Genomic DNA, 26,267 nt, shown 5'->3' with positions numbered 1-26,267 from the left:
GTAGCAATGACTTAAACTGCTAGCTTTTAAATTTAGACCAACTAATATTCATATACCTTGAAGAAAAGCTAAGGGACTTTGAGATTTTAAGCTTCTGTTTCCTTATTTATAGGGTGAAGATAATAGATTCTAGAACAGAAGATAATCAATTCTTGGAACAGGTAATAGATTCTAGGAACATGTAGGCAGCATAACTTATGATATGCACAATTCTGGGAGTGTCCATGATATGATGACTACTCTTAAATTTGTGGAGTGATGTACAATGCTGGGTGTGAGAATTGAGTTAGAAAATTGAGCATTTTAACAGTTTCTGGAACAGGAAGCACACAAAAACTTTTTTATTATGTATGCTTTCAGTATAAAATTATACAAAAAGTAGTGAAATCTTCACACTTATGAAGAACTAGAGAAGGTTGTCTATCTGTGTTATTAAAGACAAAAATGAAACCATCTGGTTAGCTGGCCTCTTCTTTGCCTACAAGTTAAAAACAAACTTTGCTAAGGAAATGCTTCATTTTAATTCTACTTCTGCTTCCTCCAGGTATTTAGTGTTTGGGACCCTTAAGGCTACTTCATGAAATCCTTCTCTAAATGTTAGAGTCTGTTTCAGATTTGATACAACGCTAACAGGTAAAGGGTAAATTAGGGAATTTGAGGGCTGAAGAACACAGAAAAGATTTATGTTGGCTAATTGAACATAATAAAAAAACAAAAATAATAAAAACACTAAAAAAGATTTATGCCTCATATATATATGTATATATATTGCAATACACACACACATATGTATATATTTAGAAAACCAGTTTTTGGGTTCAAAAAAGGGAGTTCCTACTACCTATATGCACATCCCATATACATACACACAACAATTACAACAGCAGCAGCAACAGCAATAATTATAACAATAATAACTAAAAGTGTTTTCCCCAGGTTGATCCCCAAATGATCTCTAAAATAAGCCTTATCCTTGTTTCATAAACAAATACAAGATTGAATATTAAAGACTATCATCACCATGCACAAAGGAAAACTTATGTAATTTTTAACTTTAATAATAGACTATCTACAATGTGATCATTTCAAAACAAAAAATAGAATTGGTGTTCTGCCCAGGCAGAGTATATGTCTCATAATTTCAGCTGTATTGGTAAAGAGCCTTGGTTCTTTCCCAATTTTTCCCAAGTGCTTGGTGACATCCAAAATACCTTCACAGGGAACACAGACTTTAGTTGCTAAAAACAAAGTAGAGGATTTTAGCATCCCTGGGAATATTTACAGAGAAAATGCTATAAAACCCTGCTTTCTTTTTTTCCTGTGCCAAAATAGAATATATATCCCAGCCTTCTTTGCAGCTATATGAGTCTATGTTTCTGGATTCTGGACTATGGGTTGGAGTGACATGTTCCAATTCTTATCCTGATGCTTAAAATCTCCTATGAGATTCTGATTTATTTCTCATATCAGATGTGTGGATGCAGCAGATCCAGAATAGTGCTGTGAAGCCTTAGAGAACAGGTTATCTTGTAGCTGGAAGACTGGTTCTTAAATGGCTGTGTGTTGTATCGCCCACCACCCCATAATCTACCCTGTGATGTGAGATAGGAATACATTTTATTGGGTTAAGTCCTGAAAATATTTTGATGTTATAGCAGTTAGACTACTCTGAATAATATGGAACAAGAGGAACAGAAATGAAAAAAATATGTATACAATTCTCAGACAATATTTTCATTCTTTCATGGGGCAACCCCTTTTTCTGACTTGAATCCCAAAGGTTTCTTAGGATACTAATTGCTCAGGATGATTGTTAGCAGATTATTCACTTGCTGATTTTCCAAGGACTTTTATAGAGTCCTCAAAATTTGAGAATAACACTTTACAAGAGAAAGTAACATCCAGAGGGAGAGAGTGCCTAATTAAAATTTCATGTTTGAATAGCAGAAAAACAAGGTGTCCTTGCTTGAGTCTGGTACCTCTCTCTATCTCATCGTTTTTGGTTGCTTTCATGATAATTACTTTTTTTTTTCTTTTGTATCTAATTTCAGAATTACAAGTAAGAGAATTCTGATGGTACTCTTGTAGAGCCAAATCACTTATCTTGGGAGGTTTATACTATCAAAAAGATGTCACTAAATGTAAATCGACTCCTTATAAGGAATTAAAGAACAACCTTGAACAACAACAATGACTATGAACACACAGTTTATGAGTGTATATATTTTATAACCTTATGAAAGTATACTATGAACAAGGTTATACAGAGTTATATTGTCATCAGGTATAAGAAAGATGAATCAAGTCTGTTCATATTGTTTGGCAAGTACTATAATTTTTAAATAAAAAAGGAAAGCAGAATTTTTTTTATAAAATACCATTATTCATAAAGGGATGAAGAAAAAAAGTAACATTTGTTGAGCATCTAATATGTGCCAAATATTGTGAAAAATACATGATTTTATGAATCCTCACCATGTGGCAAGTATCACAATCATTTTAACGAAGAGAAAATAAGTTCAGACCAACTGTTATTTACCCAAGGCTACATAGCTTATAAGTAGCAGAACTGGGATGCAGACAAAATGTATTTACTGAGTCCATATTCATTTCACTCTACTCAGTAGAGTTGTAATAGTAACATCAAGTTTGAGTGTTAGAATTAAATAAAATAACTATGTCTAAAGCTAAGATTCTTAGATAAAAGTTCTATGTCTTGTATTATAAATAATCATCCAAATGCAATCTCCCCTCTGGCATGGCTTATGTAATGGCTGAGTTTGAGTTTGGTGTTAAGAATCCAAGGAAAGTGGGAGAGGGAGGAAGGATACTGACATGAGTAACAGAGAAAAGTAAGAGTATCTGAAGAAAGAAATCCCAGCACTATAAGGTACTTTAAATGTCTATGTAATGTAGCACATTTTTATTTTGTTGAGACTAGGAGATAGATGTGTTTCTTGAGGCTATTGTGCATGAGGAAATCGCTGTTGGTGAACCTCTTAACCACCCAGCACCTAGATCTAATCCTCGTCTTTTCTCTCTATTGCATTCATGGTAACTGCCATCAATGTCTAAGGAGATCTTTATAATATTTTTCCTATGTTTATTTTATTATATTTTATTGAGGTATAATTGACATATAACATTATATTAGTTTCAGGTGTTAAAAATTGATTTGATATTTGTATAGTGAAATTATCATCACAATAAGCCTAGTTAACAATTGAAATTAATATTTTAATTTTGTCTTAGTGTGTTTTATTAGAAGAAATATAAGATAGTCATTAAAGGCAGATCCTGTGGCCAGATTGCCTGAGGTCAAATCCCATCTCTAATAGTTACTACCTGTGTAACTTAATAAAAGATATACTTAACATCTCTGTCCTTCAGTTTCCTTATCTGCAAGATAAGGGTAATAACAATTCTAAACTCATAATGTTATTATAATGATCAAATCAGTTTGTGTACGGAATAATGTCTAGCACACAGAAAATGCTAAATGTGTTAGTTACTATTGTGGAACAAAATATTTACTGTCATTGTATTTATCTACTAAGTGAACCACAACATCATGGGACTTAGTCTATATAAATACCAAAGGAGAGAATTAAAGGGATAGTTTTTGGTCTTGAAAAGGCCATAATATTATGTTATCAAAAATTTAGGGGCTACAAAGTGCAAAATACATAATAAAGTTTTTTTGTTTTGTTTTTAATCAGTGGCAGAAAACATCAAATCATTTCATATATATTCTCTGTCTCTGAAATGACAAAATAAGTCTATAAAAGTGTTTGACATTTTCTCTTCTTAAACCAGATCCCTACTTAATAGAGGTTTTGCTGATCAGCTGTATCATCTCATTTTTTTGTGTGTGTGCTAATCAAAAGAGAAAGAAGGGAGTGGTGGATGCCAGAAATGGGGTGGGGATGTGGGAGGAATTGAAGTCAAGGTTGGAGCAGCATCAAAATGGCTGAAAGGTTTTTGTTGAACCAATAAATTACGTTTCAAAGGTATCCTTTTCACGTGCCTAAAAAACTTTTCCATGGCATCAACATTGCTGGGTTATTGCAACCTTTCCCATTATACCTTCTAACCTATAGTTTAATGATTACTTGGCAAACTCCCTACTTCAGACCTAGATCTGCTCTCCTGTTGGAGGAAATAGATTATTATTGCAACCACTATTTTTCGGGGGTTTCCGGCCTCCAGTTTCTTTGAAATATTTCTAAAGTTTATCCCATCCTCCTCTGGGTATCTTTCTCTGTCAGATCCAAACTCAATGATTTAAGACACAATTTGCTGACAGGAGATCCTGAGAACCCATTATGAAAATGAAGGCAGCAAACAACCTTTGAATGCATTTCCCAATTTAAAATGCCTTCATTACATAGCACATTTCAGGCTGGAATGTTAAAAATTTATCATAGTTTCAGTAATTGCAGCTTCCTCTGGAAGCTTGGCATGATATGGAATCATTTGTAAAATGTGTATTTGGTTTGGCACTCAGTAGGAAGCTTGCCAGGCAATACATTTAATTAGGAACATGAAGAAGAGAATAATTGTGGTCTGTCATAACGTATTACTTTTAACTTCTACATGTGTTTAAGATAGTGGTCTCATAACAACGTATGAATTTAAAGCTAAAGGTAATTTCCTTTCATCAGTCTAGGGTTTTTATATGGGGAAATGTATTATTTTGACAGCAAAGTGTACATTAGCTGCATTCCGTGGATGTAACTCGTTGTCCATTGTTTAAGCTACAACAGTGTTCCCCGCTCTACCCAGAAGCAACCTTTGGCCATTGTTTAAGACCTGGAAAATTGATACATTGCCTTTCAATCTTAGACAGCTTTATTTAAGTTTAACTTTCTCTAGAGATGCGTGGAAATAATGAAACACATTGCCTTTCTTGAAAGTAACCATGTCCATAACATCTAGTTCGGCCTGATGCATTAAGTAAACTTGATAAGAGCAACTCAAACATTGTCATAATTAATGCCAATTTTTTAAAAAATTACAAAGCAATCTATGTCAGCAGATTCAAAGAGGAGAAGTATGGTGATAAGCATATACTGAGGCCAGGTTTTCACTGAGTTAAACATGCAGTTCCATTTTTTCAGGAAAACTTGCTTATAATGAATTTAAAAGCCGTAGCAAGAAAAATGCAACAAAAGGGCCATTTTGGCTTACAGGGCATAAGCGTTTTGGTATCCAGGTTTCTAAGAATACTCTCATCATTTACCTTTGCATGAATCCTGTCTGTCTTTTATTATTACCCAGGGACAGTCTCCTTAGTGAAGAGAGATTTCCTCTAACAATAAATCTAATTTAGATTTCACATGAGGGCATCTACTCTCAAGACCCATTCAAGGTGTAAATAAGACAGGGACATAGATTGTTTTCATTCCCCTTTGCTCCTAACTCCACTGTATTTTAGCCTCTCAGAATCTTCCTTTTCTCACCCTGACTGGCTTAATCTTCCCTAGAGCCTCCCTGATTCTCTCTGCTCCTTTCAAAGCAACACAACACTTACTTTTGTGAGTGATTCCTTCAGGGTCCCATTTTGTGCTAGGAACAAAGAACAGAAACCAAATTAGAACAGTGTGTTGACAGACAGAAGAGGGTAAGGAATTGGACATAGGGAAAGGAGAGCTTGGGGTGTATGGAAGCTCCATTCGTTCAGATAATCATTTATTTTTGAGGAAAGAGAAGATAGAAAAAATATCTCCTTATGTGATCCCACTCCAGAAGTGTAAGAAGTGCATTTCTTTCTTCTTACCTACCTTGTAAAACCCATAAATGAACCCAACTTTTTTTTCATGGCATTTGGAACCAAAATTATTTTAAAGTAACAACCACAACAATAACAACTTATATTTTTGGATACTTATTTATTTTAAAGCTATGTTCTGAGCACTTGTTAGATATTAGCTCATGTAATCCTTAGAAAGACTCCATGTGGTATATGTTCCTATTACCACTAAGGAAACTGGGGCACAGAGTGGCTGTTTATCTTGCTTGACTTATACAAAATGGTAAGAAGTAGTGGTCTGTTTTTGGAAACAGTCCAAGGTAGTGTGACTCCAGATTCATACTTAGTGTTACTATGATACTACAATTAATTAATTGTGGGGAAGATATAATGTAGCAAAAACAAAATGCAATTAACTGAAAGACTTAAAAAAAGGATTAGAAGGGCGCCTGGGTGGCTCAGTCGGTTAAGAGTCTTCCTTCGGCTCAGGTCATGATCTCAGGGTCCTGGGATCGAGCCCTGCATCTGGCTCCCTGCTCAGCGGAGAGTCTGCTTCTCCCTTTCTCTCTCCCTCTGCCTCTCCCCCTGCTCGTGCTCATTTTTTTTTTCTCTCTCTCTCAAAGAAATAAATAAAATCTTTAAAAAGGATTATAAAGAGAAAGATAAAAAGTACACTTAGTGATGAAAATGCAATGTTGAATATATATAAAATATCCAAAATCTCATGTTTTCTCTTAAAATTAGGAAAATACCTTTGTTTTGAAATATCTACTATTATAAATACCAGGGAATGAAGATCAAATGGAGTTCATCTTCTTGGCAGTATTTCCTGAATCTCAACACAATGGGGCTTATTTTGTTTTTCATTTTTCATTTAATATTGGTGTCTAATTGGTGCCTGTCTAAAACCGAAGTATGTAAAGAGAATGGTCAGTACTTGGGGGTGCAAATCTCATGTGTGTGTGCATTTGTATCTTAGCATAAGCCACTGCAACTAACATGTATTCTTTTACTTTAAGGGGCAAAGGACCACTAAAGCATACAACTGATGTGATCTATGCAGCTAAAATGATATCAGAATCAGGATCAAGGATGGATGTCCTTGCTCGGCAGATTGCTAACCAGGTGAGTTCTCTACAAATGGACATGATGAAAGTCTGTGCTAATTGCTCTCTGCCATGCAACACTGATAAAGACAAAGTTGGATTTTTATGTTTTTGGATTGCTTTTTCCTAAATTATTATTTAAAAATCTTATTGCATAATTAATACACAAGTAGTGGGAAATTAATTCTAAGGAAGCTTAATTATTTCTTAGGGCATTATTATTATTATTATTTAGTGTTTTATTATTTCTAGATTTTTCAGCTTCAAAGATATATTAAAATTATTTTAAATATACCAACCTTTGTGAGTTTCATATATACTCAAATTATTTTCATGGGCTCTAAGACTCAATGTTAGTATTTTTTTTCTTAACCTTAGATTTCTTATTTTTGCTATTCAGAAATCAATACCTTCCAAAATTCTATTATGTTAGGTTTTTAGTGTTAACAATATATTCTGGCATTCTATGTAAAATTCTAAGACAAATAGTAATAGTATAATACTAAAGTGAAGATACAAAATGTGGAAAGCATATATTCCTTATAGAGACAAATGCTAAAATTTCTAAAAACTTGGGTTCCTTCCTTTTTTTGTTTGTTTTATTTGTTTTAGCATTTTTAATTGAAGTATACTTGACATACAATATTATATTCATTTCAGGGGTACACCATAGTGATTCAACAATTACATACTTTACAAAATGCTTGCATGATAAGTATAGTTGCCATATGTCATCCTATAAGGTTATTACAATATTATTGACTATATTCCCTAAGCTGTACTTTTCATCCCTGTGACTTACTTATTTTATAACTGGAAGTTTGTACCTCTTAACTCCCTTCACCTATTTGACCCATCCCCCCAACCCTATTCCCTGGGGCAACCAACAGTTTGTTCTCTTTTATGTTTTTTTCTTAATTTTAAATTATTTTTAAATTTTATTTTATTTTTTATCTTTTAATTAAAGTATAATTAGCATACAGGATTATATTAGTTTCAACAATTCTATACATTACTCAGTTACTTTTTTAGATTTCTCATGTCTCTGTAACAATTTTCTAGGCAGCAGCTACATTATTTTTAGATCCATTTTTTTATTATGTTATGTTAATCCCCATACATTACATCATCAGTTTTTTTTTTTACATCATCAGTTTTTGATGTAGTGTTCCATGATTCATTGTTTGCATATAACACCCAGTGCTCCACACAGAACGTGCCCTCCTTAATACCCATCACCAGGCTAACCCATCCCCCCAACCCCCTCCCCTCTAGAACCCTCAGTTTGTTTTTCAGGGTCCATAGTCTTTCATGGTTCGTCTCCCCTTCCAGCAGCTACATTATTAATTACCTTTCACCCAACTTGAATTGAAAAATCTGTCAATTTCTTTAGTTAATGTATTGAGAAATTCACTCAATGTTTCAAACTGATATATAGTATTGTAGGTTTTATATTATTCACCTTCATAATACATATCTGTTTCCCTTTGGGCTAAAAAATCACTTTTCTTTTTGACTTCATGACTATTCCATATTATTTCTTGCTTATATACTTTGAGGGAAACTTTGGTGGGCTGCTTCTTATTATGTGCTCTTTTTATTCTCTGTTTTTTAAAACATGATCAACTTTAAAGTATATTATTAGATATTTCTAGATAGAGGGGAAAAGATACAAGAATACTAACAGAGACAAACATTTTTAAATATTTCTTGCATATACATATGTATATTTTCAGTATCTTGCTACTTTAAGCATTATAATCATCTTTTTTAATTTTTTTAAGATTTTATTTATTTATTTGAGAGAGAGAATGAGATAGAGAGAGAACATGAGAGGGGGGAGGGTCCGAGGGAGAAGCAGACTCCCTGCTGAGCAGGGAGTCCGATGCGGGGCTCGATCCCGGGACTCCAGGATCATGACCTGAGCCGAAGGCAGTCGCTTAACCAACTGAGCCACTCAGGCGCCCCAGCATTATAATCATTTTATCAATCTTTTTTGTATTTAGTATTTCCAGTTAAAAACAAACTCTATCCTAATATAATTCAAAATACAATATGAATAAATGATTAAAACACAAATCCACCCACAGTTTTCTTTATTTTAGAATTCTATTGCATTTACTTTTATGAGAGAGACCAAGCACTAGTAGAGTAAGTGAAACCATAAGGCATTCAACAGATTTATGTTTACTGATAACTTTTTGCAGTCAAATGCTCTACCACTGAGCTATACCCCCTCTACTGATAACTTTTTGAATATTTAACACTTCCTGTCAGTGTGCTTCTGTTTCTTTTAGAATGCACAGTTTTGAAAGTTCAAAAAATTGTGTCACTTGAAAGTTTTTTTTCTTATATTGATCTCTTTTAATTGCATCAGATTCACCTTGCTACAGGTACTTTTATAATGTAGCTTTATTACATTATGTTGTTGTTTTTAGTTTGATCCAAATCACATGGAAGAAAGTAAAAGTATTGTCTTTCTTCCATATGGCTTTTACATTTTAAAAGAAGATTAAAGAAAAAGTCATTGAATAATGAAAAATTATAGATGACCCTCTGGCTTTTTCCACTTCATATAGGATAGTAGTTTCAAATGAATTACTTTTGTTCTGAACAAATAGGTTCTGAAGAATAAAAACAGAATTATGAAACTGACTCTTATTATAGAGATCATCTGGGGAGATTGTCTATGACTGTGCTTCTGATATTGTTTGATAGATTAACAAAAAAATTTTAGGCAGCAAATAAGATCTGAAATTTATTGTGGAATGCAAATGAATAAGCAAGGCAATTTTCAGTGTCTATGTGTATTATGAAAAGTATCTGCTAGAACATTGGTTGCTTTCTATTTTGAACAACCTAATTAGTTCAAAAAATTTTTTTTAAACAATTTTTCTAATTCTTTCTAGTCTATTTATTACTAAAGAGTCAGAAGATCAAACATCAATCAATTTTCAATTGCACCCAACATGGACTTAACGATATCTATACCTATATATAGTGTTAAATTTAGTTTCATTCTCTAACATTTCAGAGTCAAAGTTCATATGCAGAGAAAATGAAATGAAATTAAATTAATTGAGGTTTCTAATTCTATCTACTTGAACTTTCTTTTTCCTTTTTTCTTTCTTTCTTTTTCACCCTTCTTCCCTCTTTTGCTTCCCTGAACATATGTTTACTGTGTGTAATCAAATACAATTTACTACTCTGGCTGCACCCTATTAGCTGTTTTAACATCCAGAACTCTAATATAAGCTCACTTGTCCCAATCAGCCAACATCTTTAGGGCTTTAGAAGTATCTTGGCATGGTGGGGTAGGTCATTTATGCCATTTAAGATGTATTGCTTAAGTTCTGTAGAACTCTGGTACAAATTCTGTCTCTATTAGGCAGTATATTCCTAAAGGACAGGATGTTGTTAGCTATCACAATTCTTAAACATGTTACCCATCAATAAAGAGAATGACGAGTTAGAGAAATACTCTTCTTACAAATCCAAGATTCCAGACTCTTAGTACACATCTCTTTCTATTCCTCAACTCTGCACTGTAATTCATTATGTTAAGCAGATAGTCTAAATTAGATGAATTGAGTAACACCTCACAAGGTAGGAAAAATACATAGATCTCAATTAATTAGAGAAGCTGTATATCCCCAAATAGGAAAGAGATGAATAGGAACCGATATAAAATGAGTATCTGCTAAAGTGTTTTGCACTAGGAGAGGACAAAATTAGACTTTCTTACCTCTGAGTAGTGTGTCTGAAGCCTATAATACTCCTTCACTGTATTTTTGCCAAAGTGAAGATATCCACACTATCTGCTGGATATTCCCACCTAATCATAACTGAACACAATTAAAATGAAATTTTAGTGTTAAACATAATGAAAGCCAATGCTAATTCAAGATAGGATGGCATTTAAAAAACAAGATAAAGTATCACAAGCCAAATCATACAATGCATTTAACTATGAACAAAACAACTGATAAATGGAATTTCTATTGATATTTTAACAAAATGTTGTTAGTGGCTAGCCTCATTTGAATTGTTTCCCTGCTGATGTTATGAAAGTCAAAAATGTATTCTAATGGATGTATGCAAAAAAGAAACTTCTGAAGCATTTATTATATCATTCTAACGTGTCCCTTAAGAATATAATTTCTAGATGCATCTTGTGACAGTATTTGTATTTTGATGCTATTATCTACCTGAAATTTATTTTGAGCAAAGATATTGATACCTAGATTTGTTTTCCACATTGATTAACTTTCTAAAAATAAATGCATAGCCGTTTCTCAGGAATTAAATAGATATAGATAGATACTAAAGTATATTATCTGTCTGTATCTTTTTTTGAAGTATAGTTGACACACAATGTTATATTATTTTCAAATGTACAACCTCGTGATCTGACAACTCTTATTTTTTATGCTGTGCTCACTACAAGTGGAATTACCATCTGTCACCATACAATGCTATTGCAATACCATTCCCTATATTCCCTAGGCTTGTACCTTTGTTTCCCTTTTATTCCAAAACTGGAAGTTAGTATCTCCCACTCCCCTTCACACCTTTTGCCCATCCCCCACCCCTTCCCTCTGGCAGCCATCAGTTTGATCTCTGTATTTATGGGACAGTTTCTGCTTTTGTTTGTTTGTTTGTTTGTTTGGTTAGTTTTTCGATTCCACATATAAGTGAAATCATATGGTATTTGTCTTTCTCTGTCTGACTTATTTCACTTAGTGTAATACCCTTTAGGTCCATCCATGTTGTTGTAAATGGCAAGATCTCATTCTTTTTTATGGCTGACTAATAGAAACCTCAGTTTGCTAAAGAGCAGCAGTGATTGGGCATAGCAAAGAGGAAAAAATGTTCCAAGTGTGCTGAGATTCAAGGGGTAGAATAATTCCAAATTAGTGACTGACCAAATAGATGAGAGAAAAAGAGAAAGCATTCCTGTTGAGATGGTTAATAGAGGGGAAAATAGGTTTTATAGTAGGCAAAGTGGGTTATGAGATAGTTGAAGAATATGTGTGTTGAGTATGAAATGATGAGACAAATGATGGACTGGGCAAATTCGCATGTATCTTCTGAAAACAGGACTGGATAACAAAGATTTAGTTATTTGTATTTTGTGATAGTTGAAGCCATAACAATGTGTACTATTGTCCAAGAAGAGGGTGAGAATAAAAAATGCCCAAGAACAAAAACTGAGAATGTCAATGAGGCAGCATTGTAAAATTTTTGGAACCCATGGTCATGAACAGGAAGAGAGATGAGATTATAAGGTTGAGGCAGGGTTTTTGTTCTGAGGGACATCATGTTGAAAGACTAAAGAATAGGAAAAGGAGACATTAAAACTGAAGAAAAAGATGGGATCGTTGGTAATCTATGATCCCAAGGAAGATGAAATGAGACAGCCTCTGAGCTGGAGTAGAAAGTGGAGAAATGAACCCTGAGGGAAGGGAAAGGTCATGGACTCAAGCCCTATGCATTCACTGATTGCTTGAAATTTCTGTTCTAGAAATTCACAATGACACCTACTACTTTTTATTAACAAACGTTGCCAGCATAGCAGAATTTAAACTGCTGTCTATAATTGCAAAGTCATTTTAAATGTGTCTTAAATAAAGTTTATACTCTAGTATGGGCAAAAAACTTGTGAAGCTTATGGAACAAAGATCTTTAAAAGTATTCACTTTGCTAATTCACTCTTAAAATTCAGACTTAAAGGTATTAAATGTTTTTAACTTTTGCTTTCATTATGAAATAATGTATTCTGTGTTGGTACCAAACATCTTGTTAGAAGAGTGAAGGCTGGTTTAATGTGTGAAAACCACCTAGGCTGACATGCCATCTGCTTTCCTGTAGTGAGTGTCCTGGGGGGTTAAAAAACTTAAAAAAAAAAAAATCTATGCATTAAAAAACTAACCAGATGTCCTGGTCAACATCTCCTGTCTTAATAAACTGGGAAATAATAACCAATGTGTGTTATGATATTCTACCACTTGATTTGCCTAAAAGTTCCTAGTTCTTTTAATTTTTTTTTAAGATTTATTTATTTATTTGAGAGAGAGAGCACAGGTGAGCAAGAGGAGGGGCGGTGGGGGAAGGAGAGAATCTCAAGCAGATTCCCCGCTGAGCACAGCTACACAGGGCTCCATCCCAGGATCCCTGAGATCATGACCTGAGCCAAAATCAAGAGTTGATGCTTAATCAACTGAGCCACCCAGGCACCCTAAAGGTTATTTTTATGCAAATTTTATTTAAAAAAAGTCAAAGGCATGAATGTTCTAAAATTTAGGGCCCAGACTCTTTCTATCACCCTTTTGTAAAAATATAAAAGGTAGGGAGAACATTATTTGATTTTGTAAGGGGGGTTTTGCAAATAATAGATGAGGATTCTTAAGGTGGGAATGATTCATTCTCCTGATTCTGCTATTAGGCAGCCAAAATCGACTCAGGAAAGCTTTCCAAATGTCAAAGGAAAGAAGGCTTTAATAAATTTTATAGAGTAGAATTTACCAATTAGTATGTTTTTCTACTTCACCTATAAAACTGGCTATAGTATTTAGGGGTAATGAAGAATTCTCATCAATTCTGGAAAAAAAGGGTGAATCTGGGTCAAAACAACTTTTAATTTCCAAAAGTTTAACTTCAAATTTTGTACTCATTTGACTCATTGTTTCTTTAGCAGAATTAGATAATTTTAGACAATTGTAGTATGGCCTTGAAGAGTCTCTTGAGAGAACCTATATGTTTTGCTTAACCTTAGGTAATTGCAACATTGGTTATTGGTCAAGAATCTAATGATTAGGGGTGCCTGGGTGGCTCAGTCAGTTAAGCTTCCGACTCTTGATTTTGGCTCAGGTCATGATCTCAGGGTTGTGGGATTGAGCTCTGACTCAGGCTCTGTGCTCAGTGGGAGTCTGCTTGAGATTCTCTCTCCCTCTCCCTCTGCCCCCGCCCCCACCAGCTCATGCTCACTCTCTCTGTCTCTCTCTTGAATAAATGAATAAATCTTTAAGAACCTAATTATTACTTTGCAAGTTCAATTTTATCATAAATGTATAGTTGTGCTGGTCTTTAAGGAACAAATCCACACTTTCCTACTTAAAATTTACAAATAAGAGTGTGAATTTGAGAAACCAATTTACAAATCAGAGTGGCAATTTATTGTTTATTATATACAATAAGACTGGCAGGAAGACTGATATTATTGTACCTAGACTGTGAAGGTAGGGATGTGTAGCCAGATCATGTGAGTTGGAACACAGCTCTACCATTTATTAACTGGATGAGTCAGTTAACTTCTCTGTGCTTCAGTTTCCTCCTTTGCTAAATAATGATAGAACCTACCGCCTGGAGTTGGTGATTAGTAAAAGAGTTAATACAAGTAAAGCACCTAGAATAGTATATGACAGATAAAACACTATCTGTGTCAGGGATTATCATTGTGTTCATCCATAGGAACAAAGAATAGATATGACCGTTATTCAGCGAGGACAAAGAAAATGGCATTTTGAATAAATGTCTTAAAGGAGACATCATTGTGCAGTGAATGAAACAGAGAAAAGTAAAATCAAATCTTTAAGACAAATCATATACTTTATCTAGACTCAGTTTGCAAATGTGCAAAATAACGATATAAACCCAAGTAAAATGGCAAGGTGGAATACTAACAGAATTATTCACACAAAGGACATGGCACAATGCTTGGCACTTGGGAAGTTCTTAGTAAAGATCAACTTCTTGTCATGACAAAACAATGAGATGCCTTGCCTTTCATCATTATAGGTAATTCTAAATACCTAGTTTTTGGTCTTTGAGAAAATCTAAGTACTCTCTACTTCAGAACAGTGCTGTGGACAGTGTTCCCATGAATTCTCTATTTCCTTGAAACTCTGCAGCTCACAGTATTCTATGATTTTAAAAAACACTTATCAAATTCTCTTAAGTTAGTGATTTAAAATAAAATAGATTTAAAAGCAAATAGATATGGGTTCAAAATCTGGCTCTAATGGAGCACTGGGCGTTATGCACAATGAATCATGGAACACTACATCAAAAACTAATGATGTAATGTATGGTGATTAACATAACAATAAAAAATGTAAAGAAAAAAAATCTGGCTCTAACATATGCTCTTCAATCCTGGAGAAATTATTATGCTTTCAAAATTTCTGATTTCTCATCTATAAATTGGGGGAAATCCTTTCCTTCTTTTTTCCTCTTCCTCCTTCTTTCTCTCTTCCCCTGTTTCTTTCTCTTTGTCCTTCTTTTCTTCCTTCTCCTTCTTAGTTACAGTTTAATCCTCTTGAGATTTGGGGATTTACCCTTACTTCCTTGTTTAAAATTTGAGAAACATCCTCAATGTCAAGGTCTCACTATCCTCTTAGCTGATTGTCTGACTGGTTACATTTATCTGTCTATTCATTTATATGTCCAGGCTGTGATAGTATTTCTGCAGAATTAATTAAGAAAAGAAAGAATTAATTAAGAATTAATTAAGCAAAGAAATTTCTTTGCTACCTTTTCTGATTAACTTTGACTCAAGAGTGGTATGTTCTCATCATGTCTACACATTCTATAGCTATGACTAGTCTATTTAGCAAATATGAGAGAATAAGATTCTCAGGAATTTTTCAATAACATTCCAATTTATGAATTACTAGGTAAAAGAAGAAATGCATAGAATGTTTTTTGGTCTTTCATCATACTTCCCTTTTTGTTTTTTTGGGTTTTTTTTTTTTTTGAAGATTTATTTATTGATTTTAGCAGGGAAGGAGTAGAGGGAGAGGGAGAGACTTGAGCAGGGAGCCAGAAATGGGACTCAATCTCATGACTCCAAGATCATGATCTGAGCTGAAAGCAAGAGTTTGGATGCTTAACCACCTGAGCCACCCAGGCACCCCAGTCTTTCATCGTCTTCTCAATTTACATTTTAGGTCATTAGAATTAAAGCTGTTTTGACAACATTTTTATAATTATGGAAATTATATATATATCTATTTTAAGAAATGTCAAAGAGGAAGAAAATTATTGCTTGTATCATGCTTGTTTATTTCATATATTTCCTAGTATGTTGTAAACACAAACACAACCACATATTGTTTAGCAATTTGATTAAGATAGCATATAAGTTTCAAATACTGTTTTTTCCACTTTCTAAAACTATTTTCCCACCTCCTTTGAGCATATTTTCTTGAGACTAATATCACCTTATATAGCTATGCATTCTAACTTAATCTTTCCACTATTTTTGGACATTTAAGTTATTTCCAAATATTGCTTTTATAAATAATGGTGTAACTAATACCTTTGCATATAAGTTATTGTCCATATTTTCACATCCTTATGACAATGTTTTTAAAGTGCAAGTAAGTTATCAGGGATTAAAAAAATTCTATTATAATTGCATAGAAGAAAGAACACAGAGTTAACCCTAACCACAGATACTTACCGTGGTATGTTGAAGCTCAAAGCTGTCCTCCCAAGAAGTTCCTTGCAGATGACATTACAGTGTAGGAGACTATTTTTGGTAAAGAAGTTTAATATATCTCTAAAACATGTATGTTCTTTATTTCTCATCTCCACATAGATCCATGGCTGTTAGCTAAGGTGCAAATGATTTCTTTTGTCTGTAATAGCTAAGGATGTGTAATGCTGAAAATAATAGAAGATAATGTATGATTTGTTGCAGATGTTTTTTTGCCCAGATAAATAAGAAAGGACAGACAATGCAGAACTATGAGTCCCAAGGAGTATTCTAATAGAAACTAAGTGAAGGAAATAATTGCATTTAAAATATTTATTTAGATTTACCTAAAAATGCAATCTGAAGACTTCTAACCTTTTCATAAATTAAAGGCAATTATTTTATGTACCTTTTTATGTCTGAAAATTCCTTTACTATTTCTGTCATCTGTGCTGAAGTAATTATGGTTGAAACATGAATAAACTCTTCTAATGGTGGAAGCATATCAGAATCTATGTGGGCTTGGGCTGAGAAATGGGGCTCCATGACAATAAAGTTGCTCCCTTATAGGTACCTCCAGTGTTGGTATTAAAGCACTCTGATCTACTTATTAGTTATTTTGCTATTTCCACTTTTATCTTTTATGCCTACTTAGTGTCCAGATCCATCATGCAAACAAGATTTGTTGGCTTATCTGGAACAGATTAAGTTTTACTCTCACCAGCTGAAAATCTGCAGTCAAGTTAAAGCTGAGATCCAGAACCTGGGAGGAGAGCTCATCATGTCAGCTGTGAGTACTGCCCACCATTTATCCTATCACATGTAGAAGATGCTTGAAACAAAGTTGCGACACCCCTCCTCACTTCACCAAATCTTTTAGGTCCATGTAGGTCAGAATAAACTCAATTAGAGTACATTAAATTGCATGAAATTAAATTGGCAAGGAATCGAGCTAAAGAAATGCTATGTCAGTACAACTTGTCTTTATTTACTCCACAGATTTTAGAATGAATCAGGATTTGTAAGCCACTTGGGTAAGAAATAGATATTAATTTAGAGCATGGTTTTCTGACTTCAAAAGGGGGACAGATGGAACTCTGAATTGAATCTCATAATTTTTATGAAATAAATGCATATGGATTTGCAAATCAATGAAAAAATGGCTTTATTACTAATAATTGATATTCATTTTCCCATTATCCTTTTCTATAACATAGAAATTCAGGCCTTGAAAAGTGTTATTTCTATATGTAATTGTAGAAATGGAGTATGATAGAACATAGGTGGTCTGGAGAAACTTTCATAAATTTTTGGTGACCCTGAGTTTCAAACCACTATAAAATGATCATAGCAGAAATAATGTCTAAATTTCTACTCATCTTTTAATAACAGTAGATCATTCCTCTAGAGCGGGTATGGTAATAAAATAATATTTGATATCTATATTGGATTCAGTTATCAGTGACTTTGAGAAGGACATGGACCAAGATTATAAATTTAAGTTAAAGTGAAACATCATGAACGTTCTAGGAACTTATATTCATGAAGACAAATGATAACAGCATACTTATAAGTTTGTAATTTCTAGGAGTTCTATAGCCTGACATTGGACTTTCCCTCAGTGAACTAACATGGTTTAAAAGAATGTGGTTGCAAAAACAAAAGCAGAAGGTTACCATCAAGAGTAGAAGGCAGGGAACTAATTCTATTGACAATCTAGCTTTTGCCTATATTTTATTTTGTTTGATCCTCACAATAGCATGCCAGAGAGATTGTTTGCTTATTTTATTTTCACTAATATTGGGAAAAATGACATTCAGAAAAGTTGAAAACTTCTGCAAGGTCATTCTAGTAAACTTCAGAACTGGGGTTTACTTTCAAAGGCTTGTCTTTGCTCTTCATGTGGACAACCTTGAATCTATGATGAAACTGAAGAGCACTGATCAAAAGTAAATAATGGGGGAAGTTATGTCTAATAAGTATTAGAGATAAAAAATATTTTGTTTCCTTGACATTAAAATTTTGCTAAAACATGAAACAAATCAACACAACCTGTGCAATATTGGTGCCCTGGCACTTTTCAAAAAAATGCATTTTAAGTAGTCACGAGCTATATACACAGAAACCTGTGTGGGTGTGTGAATACATACATGCATATAAATGCATGTATTCACACAGCATGTATATATGCATATATACACTTTGAAATAGTGTATCTTTACTTTGAATTATTAGACATCCAGTCTTCATTTTCTTATTTAACATTATACTACTTTAAAATGTGCAAAAGATTATTTATTTGTAGACCCAAGTCTATCTTCTGTTTGTTTGTCTATTTCACACAGTCACACATTCACTATCACTCACAAAGCCTAAATCCATATGAATTTTATTTTCTCATTATTTACTACTTTTGCAGGTTGTTGAAGCTAAACTTTCACAAAAAATATACTGTTAAAATATGTTACTGTTAATTGTTCTTCCAAAATATAATTTCCTCCAGATGTCCAAATTTGTATTTCCTGTTTGGTATGCTGATTCAAATTCATGAATTTACCCATATTTTCAGATAGATTAAGCACAAGTTTATAAGCCATGATTTACAATTTAAAAGCTGAGTCATCATATAAAATAAGGAATGGCATTGTAAATCCAAAACTATTTTGTCATCATTTTCCCCACAGTTTCCCTTTAGAAGAGATAAATCTGAATACAGGGAACATTTCATGCCCCCTTTTATATACCTTACAGCCATCTGCTTGTAGGTAGATCCTGAAAAGCTTTTTAAATACATTCCATTTACATGTGCCAAAGAACACTTGCTTTAATCTCTCAGTGACCCTGAGTTCTTGTCTTGTCATCTTTCCTTTTTAAATTGAGAAGAAGCTCTAATCTAAGTCATCCTTTTTCTCTGAGGTCTTTTGAAAAGTAACAAGCATGATTCTAAAGCTGGGAAACTCATTAAAAATTACAGAAATTTGTTATTCAAAACTACAGATTATCCAAAGCTCATTAAGTAAAGTTTGCATTTCAAAATCGGGTTCATGAAACATTACTTGTAGAAAATATATTTGATTAAAAAGAAGTAGGGAGAGGGCTTTCTGGGTCTGGGGTGTTAGGGTTTAGGAAAAGAAGATGAATTCATAGCATAAAGGCATTTGAAGATCATTCTCATAACAGAGCATTTAATTAAAATTATTTTGTAGTCATTCTTACATCTGTCTGCAAGCACTTATTCTGCAGTTACATGTTTTATTTAGAAGGAAGCCAAAATGTAGATAACTAGCCCAAGACCCCAACTATGGTTTGAGCATCTCTGTCTGAGGTGTTACAGAACATCTGGGGGATGCAAAGATGAATACAGGATGCTGCCTTTAAGATGATCAAGTACGTGTAAAGTTAATATATAAAATATAACCAAATATACAAAATTGACTCTAAAACAATGTAATAAACTGTGTCATTGTGGTATGCACAAAAGCATAGTAAGAGATGAGGTGATAATTAACTGCACTGATGTGGCAGGTGGGCAAGAGAAAGCTCCATGACTGACTGGACTCTAATTTAGGCCTTGATTAATAAGGAAGAAACAAATGTATACTCATGGAGAAGGAGAGGAAAGGGATTTAAGGTGGATGGCACAACTGAAATAAAACGATAGAAATAGGGAAAGAGAAGGCATTCCATAGAAATAGCAAACAGATGCGATTTGGAAGTAATTGTTCTTGGTACTGTTGGTGAGCGGATTGGGGGAGGGGGAAGAGAAGAGAAGCTGCCAACGAAATAGGGGCTGTTTAGAAAGGGTCATTTATCACATTTGAACTTTACCCTGCAGGCAACTGGGAGTAATTGAAAATTTTTAAGTTCGAGATGGACATAAGCAGATCTACGTATTTGGAAATTAACTCTTTTTGACAGGGCAGTGATAGATGGAAAGATAAGGGACTGCAGGATAGAGGAGTATTTAGGAATGACTTTTTAAAATAGTCCAAGGGAATAAAAGCGACGCAGCCCCTAAGAAGCAAAAGCAGAAAACCCTGAACAGGGCCTCTGTGGCCAGTGGAGGCGGGAAGGCCTCCGAAAAGCGGGCCTTGGAAGATGCGCCTCTAAGCGCAGAGGCTTAGGTGGACCAGCTGGCCGGGGAACTGGCGTGTTTCGCAGAGCAGCTGGAGCTGGGCCTCAAGATGCGGAGACCCAGTCAGAAAGAGAAAGTGGAGGCTACTGGGGCAATCCCAACCATGCACAGTGGAAGAACCCCCGTGGCCAGGAGGAGGCACCTGATGCACTCCTTGTTTGGGAACTGCAGGGATCAGACAGAAGCGGAGCAGGCACGAAACCTATGGGTTCTCAGGACTGCAGCCTGCATAGCGCAGGGGCAGCCTGTGCGCGAGGCCACCAGAAAGAAGAGCCAAAGGGTCTGCAGGCCAAGCCAAGGCACCCGGGGCACTCCTGATGAAGAGTTTAGGTTCAATTTCTTTTAGCCTCTCCATCCTGGAACAGTTCCCCTCCCTGAGTAGTGTGGGGTTTGTTTTGAGTGCAGGACCTTTCCAGGAATGCTCTTTTGGACAGACATGGGGTTGGTCTGTGCATGGCTGGTCAGGAAATCTGGTGCCATGGCTGCTGGACAGATGTGAGACCAGCGTATTGGTTACTGTCAGCCAAGCACAGACCCATTTATAGGTTTTCAGATGAAATGTCCTTCCCTCCAGAAGAAGGAGGTCCATTTAGAAAAGCCTTCTACAATAAGCTGAAGTGAATGTTCAGCATGCTGTAGAAAGAACGCTTTACTTTAGAATGAGATTAAGCAGCTGTTGGTAATGACTATTGGGGAAGCTCTGTAACCATACACTGGTGCTCACCTATAAAAGGATGTCCTGTCAAATGGTGTAGTGCTTTATGCTGTGTCATTGCATTACGAAATCTAATTTTTGGAAAGAAAAAGAAAAAGAAAGAAAAATTTTCTGCATTATTTATAATCTTTGGACACTCTACCTTCAATCATTCAACAATATTCAAGAATATTATATATTTTTTGACTGAGCCTTAATATGTATACTGGATTTCGCACTGATAAAGTGTCTTTATATCTTTTCCAAAACAGTATCAGTAACATGGTAAAGGCAAAAATTAGGTCATAGTGGGCCAAATACTGAATTTGCAGTGACAGAAAAAAGAAAAAAGACAGCAAAGAATAAATTTTCCAGAAGTTTGTAGTTGAAAGGAAGGGAGGAGAGAGAGAGAGAGAGAGAGAGATGGGAGGGAGGAAGGGAGGGTGGGTGGGAGGCAGAGAGAGAGAGAGACTTGAGGGGCAGATGGAATTGCTGGAATCTCCTTCCTACTCACCCTCTTCTCTCCCCTTCTTCCTCTTCTTCTTCTTCTTCTGACTTATATTTTTATTTATGTACTTTTAAAAATGGAAGTAATTGAGTAAATGTTTAGGTAAAGAGTAAGAAGAAGCCAGAAAGAACAGATCTATAAAAAATTAATACCATGATGGATAGAATAAAATCTTAAGCAAGGGAGAGGGGATGGAATTAGGAAAACAGGTAGAAAGACTAGATTTGGAAAGAAAGAACTTTTCTCCTGAGAGATAAGGATTAATGCAGATATAAACACATTCAGATACAGAGAAATGGGAAGAAATTCTTGTTGATAGATCCCATATTTTGGTAAAATGGGAGGAATAGTTTTCTGTTAAAACTGATTTGCATGCTCTGTCCACAGTTTTACTTTAACAAAAGATAAAAGTAAAGATGTCCATATCTTTAAACACTTTTCAATATTGCTTGGAAAGGAAAATAAATTAACAGCAGTGATTTGAGATAGTAATCAGAGATACTGTATCCTAGACATTGTTCTGCCAGAGCTGAGCTCCAGAACATTGCGTGGATCATGGAACCTGACTCAGCTTCAGCTTATCTTTCAGTTACAACGAAACGAAACCAACATGGCCTTCAATGGCTATCCTCTCTCAAAGAAAGGGGAGTATATAAAAATTTAATTTAAAAAATGATAGCAAATCATGACAAAACTATATAATTAAATATGCTGTTGCAGATTAGTTTCCATAGCCACCCTGATTTATTAATGTACTAATTTAGTAATACAGTAAATATATAACTCTAAGAAGATTAAAATGTACCTGGGTTACCTAAGGGCAGTCCCATAAATTTTCCATGAATTATTCCTCTAGTGTCCTTATGCATGGTGCAAGTGGGGAAGCTGTTATATTTTGTTAAAGGAGTCTCACCATAGAGAAATACATATTTTTATATTCTAGATTGTATATATTGAATATAAAATTCAAGAGAAAAAACAAAAAATTAAAATGATTTTAAACTCTTAAAACTACGCTTTCCCCAAATGTTATGCTTTTAGGCCAACAATTTTCTTATACTACTTAAAACTGATTAATTATGTAATGGCCACATTTTGTGTGTTTCCTTTAATGTGTTTAATTGTGCTCTTTTACCCTGAGGCAGGTGTGCCAAAGCCACAATTTTAAAAATTGGATAAATAAATAAAACTAATCCGTCAGGGGGGAAAGATCAGCAAGACTGAAAATTTGCCAAGTGACTGTAATTCAGCTGTAGCAGAAATCAAGGGGCAGTGTGCATTCAATTAGGAATGATAGAGAAAAGCAACAATACAGCTATTGACCAAAAGAGCCACCAGGGCCTACAGAACTCAGGCAATCGAATATATACAGAATGACTTATTAGGTTAATGTGCTTGCCACGTTAAGACATTTAGGGAATTAGTTAATGAGCTTTCTCAACCTACTGCAATCATTGGTAGTCATCAAGAAAATTGGGAAAAGTAAAAGAAGATTTGGAAAATTAACTGAAGTATTTATAGAGATTTAAAAAAGGACTGGGAGGGGCGCCTGGGTGGCTCAGCTGGTTAAGCTACTGCCTTCGCTCAGGTGACGATCCTGGAGTCCCCGGATCGAGTCCGCATCGGGCTCCTTGCTCAGCGGGGAGTCTGCTTCTCCCTCTGACCCTCCCCTCTTTCGTGTGCTTTCTCTCTCTCTCTCAAATAAATAAATAAAATCTTTAAAAAACATAAAAAAGGACTGGGAGATATTTATGATGGAATGGGGAGAGATGCAAGAAATGAAGAAGGAGGGAAGGACAAGGAGAAAAAGTAAAAAGATAAAAGACACTTTGCCAATAAATTTAATTCTCTGGAGTGTTTTTTGTTTGTTTTATTAATGCTAGGTAGGAGGCAAGTGGAACAATAAACCTTAGTAGTTTAAAGAGTATATTTTAAAAACAAGCAAAAGTATGGGGATATTGTTTTCTTTTATATTGCACTGTAGTGAAGTAGACTAAGAAATTCTCTTGGTGTCTAGGTAATCATGTCACAATGGATTAGATTTTCTTAAGAAAATTATAACATGATTAGATTACTTCCAAGGTGTGATAGTGAAGGAAAATGGGAAATAATCTATTCGTGTTATAACTATCTAACTCAAAGTAACTTTATAAACAAATAGGGCAGGGACTTTCTTTCTTTTTCTTTTCTTTCCTTTTTTGTTTTGTTTTTTTTTTTTTTTTAAGAGTGCATGCAAGAGAGAAGAGGCAGAGGGAAAGGGAGAGAAATCCTCAAGCCGATTTCCCGCTGAGCACGGAGCCTGTTGCAGGGCTCTATCTCAAGACCTTGAGATCATACCAGAGCCAAAATTAAGAGTCAGATGCTTAACCAACTGAGCTACCCAGATGCTTAACCAACTGAGCTACCCAGGCACCCCATTAGGTCAGGGACTTTCAATGACTTGCCCTAGTTCATGAGGATATCTAATGGCAAAGCCAGAACCAGAACTAACTTTCATGTTCTTCACTTTACCGCTACTGAAAGTAAGCCCAATGGCCTTCTAGTGAGTTTAGTGACAAAATGACAGGTGGTATTGGTACACTGAGCCAGGATGGTTGCTACAGATATCAAGAGATAAGGAATGGTTTTAATTGAAAGATATAGGAAAACACTGATCGGAACACAGTAGTAACTGATGATAATGGTGATTAAATGAGCCCCGATTATTTTTTTAAAGATTTTCTTTTTTCTTTCTTCCTTCCTTCCTTCCTTCCTTCCTTCCTTCCTTCCTTCCTTCCTTTCTTTCTTTCTTTCTTTCTTTCTTTCTTTCTTTCTTTCTTTCTTTCTTTCTTTCTTTCTTTCTTTCTTTCTTTCTTTCTTTTTTTCTTTCTTTCTTTCATGAGAGAGATAGCAAGCATGAGCAGGGGTAGGGGGAGAGGCAGAGGAAAAGCAGACTCTCTGTCGAGCAGGAAGCCAGATATGGGGCTGGATCCCAGGACCCTGAGATCATGACCTGAGCTGAAAGCAGATGCTTAACCAACTGAACCACCCAGGTGCCCCATGAGCCCAGATTCTTAAGAAAGCCTGACCAGAAAAGACTCTTTATCTTCAACATGTGAAACTAACATGAGGTAGTAGAAAAACTACTGGACTCCAAATTAGAAGACCCATGTTATATAGACATCAATTTTTTGGAGTCTATTTTTTCATCTATTTATAAACTAAGGTTCGGGATTAAATGAGCTCCATGGTTCCCTTCAATTCATAATTTATGATTGTATTCTTTATAGTGAATGTGTACATTTCTTTCTCATTTCCTCTTGTATATATTTTTCAGCTATTTTCTTTGTGATTACCATGGGGAGTACATTTAACATTCTAAAGTTGTAACATTCTAACTTAAAGTACATACAAAAATTTTTTCCTTTAACAACTCTATCCTCCACCCCTTTCAGTTGTCAGGGTCACAGAATTACATCTTCATACATTGTGTGTCCAAAAAATATAAATGAATAAAATTTTTAATGCATTAGGTGAGCCTGGGTGGCTCAGATGGTTAAGCGTCTGCCTTCGGCTCAGGTCATGATCCCAGGGTCCGGGAATCAAGTCCCGTATCGGGCTCCCTGCCCCTTGGGGAGCCTGCTTCTCCCTCTGCCTCCCTCTCTCTTTCTTTCTCTCTCTGTGTGTCTCTCATGAATAAATAAAATCTTTAAAAAATTTTTTTAATGCATTAGTATCTAAAATTATGTAGAATACAAAATGTGGAGTTAAAAACAAAATTACATTAATCATTGTTTTTTAGATTAATAATAATTGTTTTTAAAAAATGTATTAGGCTCTTAAATCATGTAGAAACTAAATGTGGAGCTACACACCACTGTTACAATAATACTTTTAGCTTTTATAATTACCATGTATTTACCTTTACTGAGATTTTTATTTCTTCCTACAATTTTGAGTTACTGTCTAATGTCTTCTCATTTCAACTTATAGGACTGCCTTTAACATTTATTTCAAGACAGATCTAGTGGAAATGAAATCTCTCAGCTTTTATCTGGAAATCTTAATTTCTCATTTACTTTTGAAGGACAGTTTCGCTGGGTATAGTGTTCTGGATGGACAGTTTTGCCTTTAGCACCTTGAATATGTCATCTCACTATGCTCTGGCCTTCAAAATTTCTGATGAGAAAGCTGCTGATTACTTACTGAGGATCCCTTGTTAAGTGACAAGTCACTTCCTTCTGTTGACTTTAAAATTCTTTTTGTCTCTGTCTTTCAACAGTTTGATTATAATGTGTCTTGGTTTGAGTCTTTTTGAATTCATCCTGTGTAAGCTTCATTAAGTTTTTTGGATGTTTATATTCAGGGTTTTCATCAAATTTAGGAAATTTTCAGCCATTATTTCTTCAAATGTTCTTTCTTCCCCTTTGTCTCTTTTTTTGGGACTCTCACAATGGATGTGTTGGTAGGTTTGATGATATCCCCCAAGTCCTTCTGGCTCTGTTCATTTTTCTTCAGTCATTTTTCTGCCTATTCTTCAGACTTGTTCCTTTTTCTGTCTTATCTTCAAGTCCACTGATTCTTTCTTCTGCCTGCTCAAATTGGCTTTTTAATC

At 34.8% G+C, this 26,267-nt stretch overlaps 1 protein-coding gene and 1 pseudogene across 3 annotated transcripts in view; both read left to right on the top strand.

The window, feature by feature from the left end:
• The window catches only part of CTNNA3 (catenin alpha 3), a 1,953,765-nt gene that overhangs the window by 1,864,659 nt on the left and 62,839 nt on the right, over window positions 1-26,267 (top strand). For all 3 annotated transcript variants that reach the window (XM_027595012.1, XM_027595021.1, XM_027595027.1), the window contains 2 exons: window positions 6,772-6,877; window positions 16,992-17,126. In XM_027595012.1, the coding sequence (XP_027450813.1) occupies window positions 6,772-6,877; window positions 16,992-17,126 (241 nt within the window). The remainder of the gene's footprint in view (window positions 1-6,771; window positions 6,878-16,991; window positions 17,127-26,267) is intronic.
• LOC113923729 lies at window positions 19,807-20,817 on the top strand (annotated as a pseudogene).

This window comes from Zalophus californianus, chromosome 15 (assembly GCF_009762305.2).
Source record: "Zalophus californianus isolate mZalCal1 chromosome 15, mZalCal1.pri.v2, whole genome shotgun sequence".
In the NCBI taxonomy this organism is placed as follows: Eukaryota; Metazoa; Chordata; class Mammalia; order Carnivora; family Otariidae; genus Zalophus; species Zalophus californianus.
Note: the sequence above shows the minus strand (reverse complement) of the source record. Positions and strands in the feature narration are given on the sequence as shown.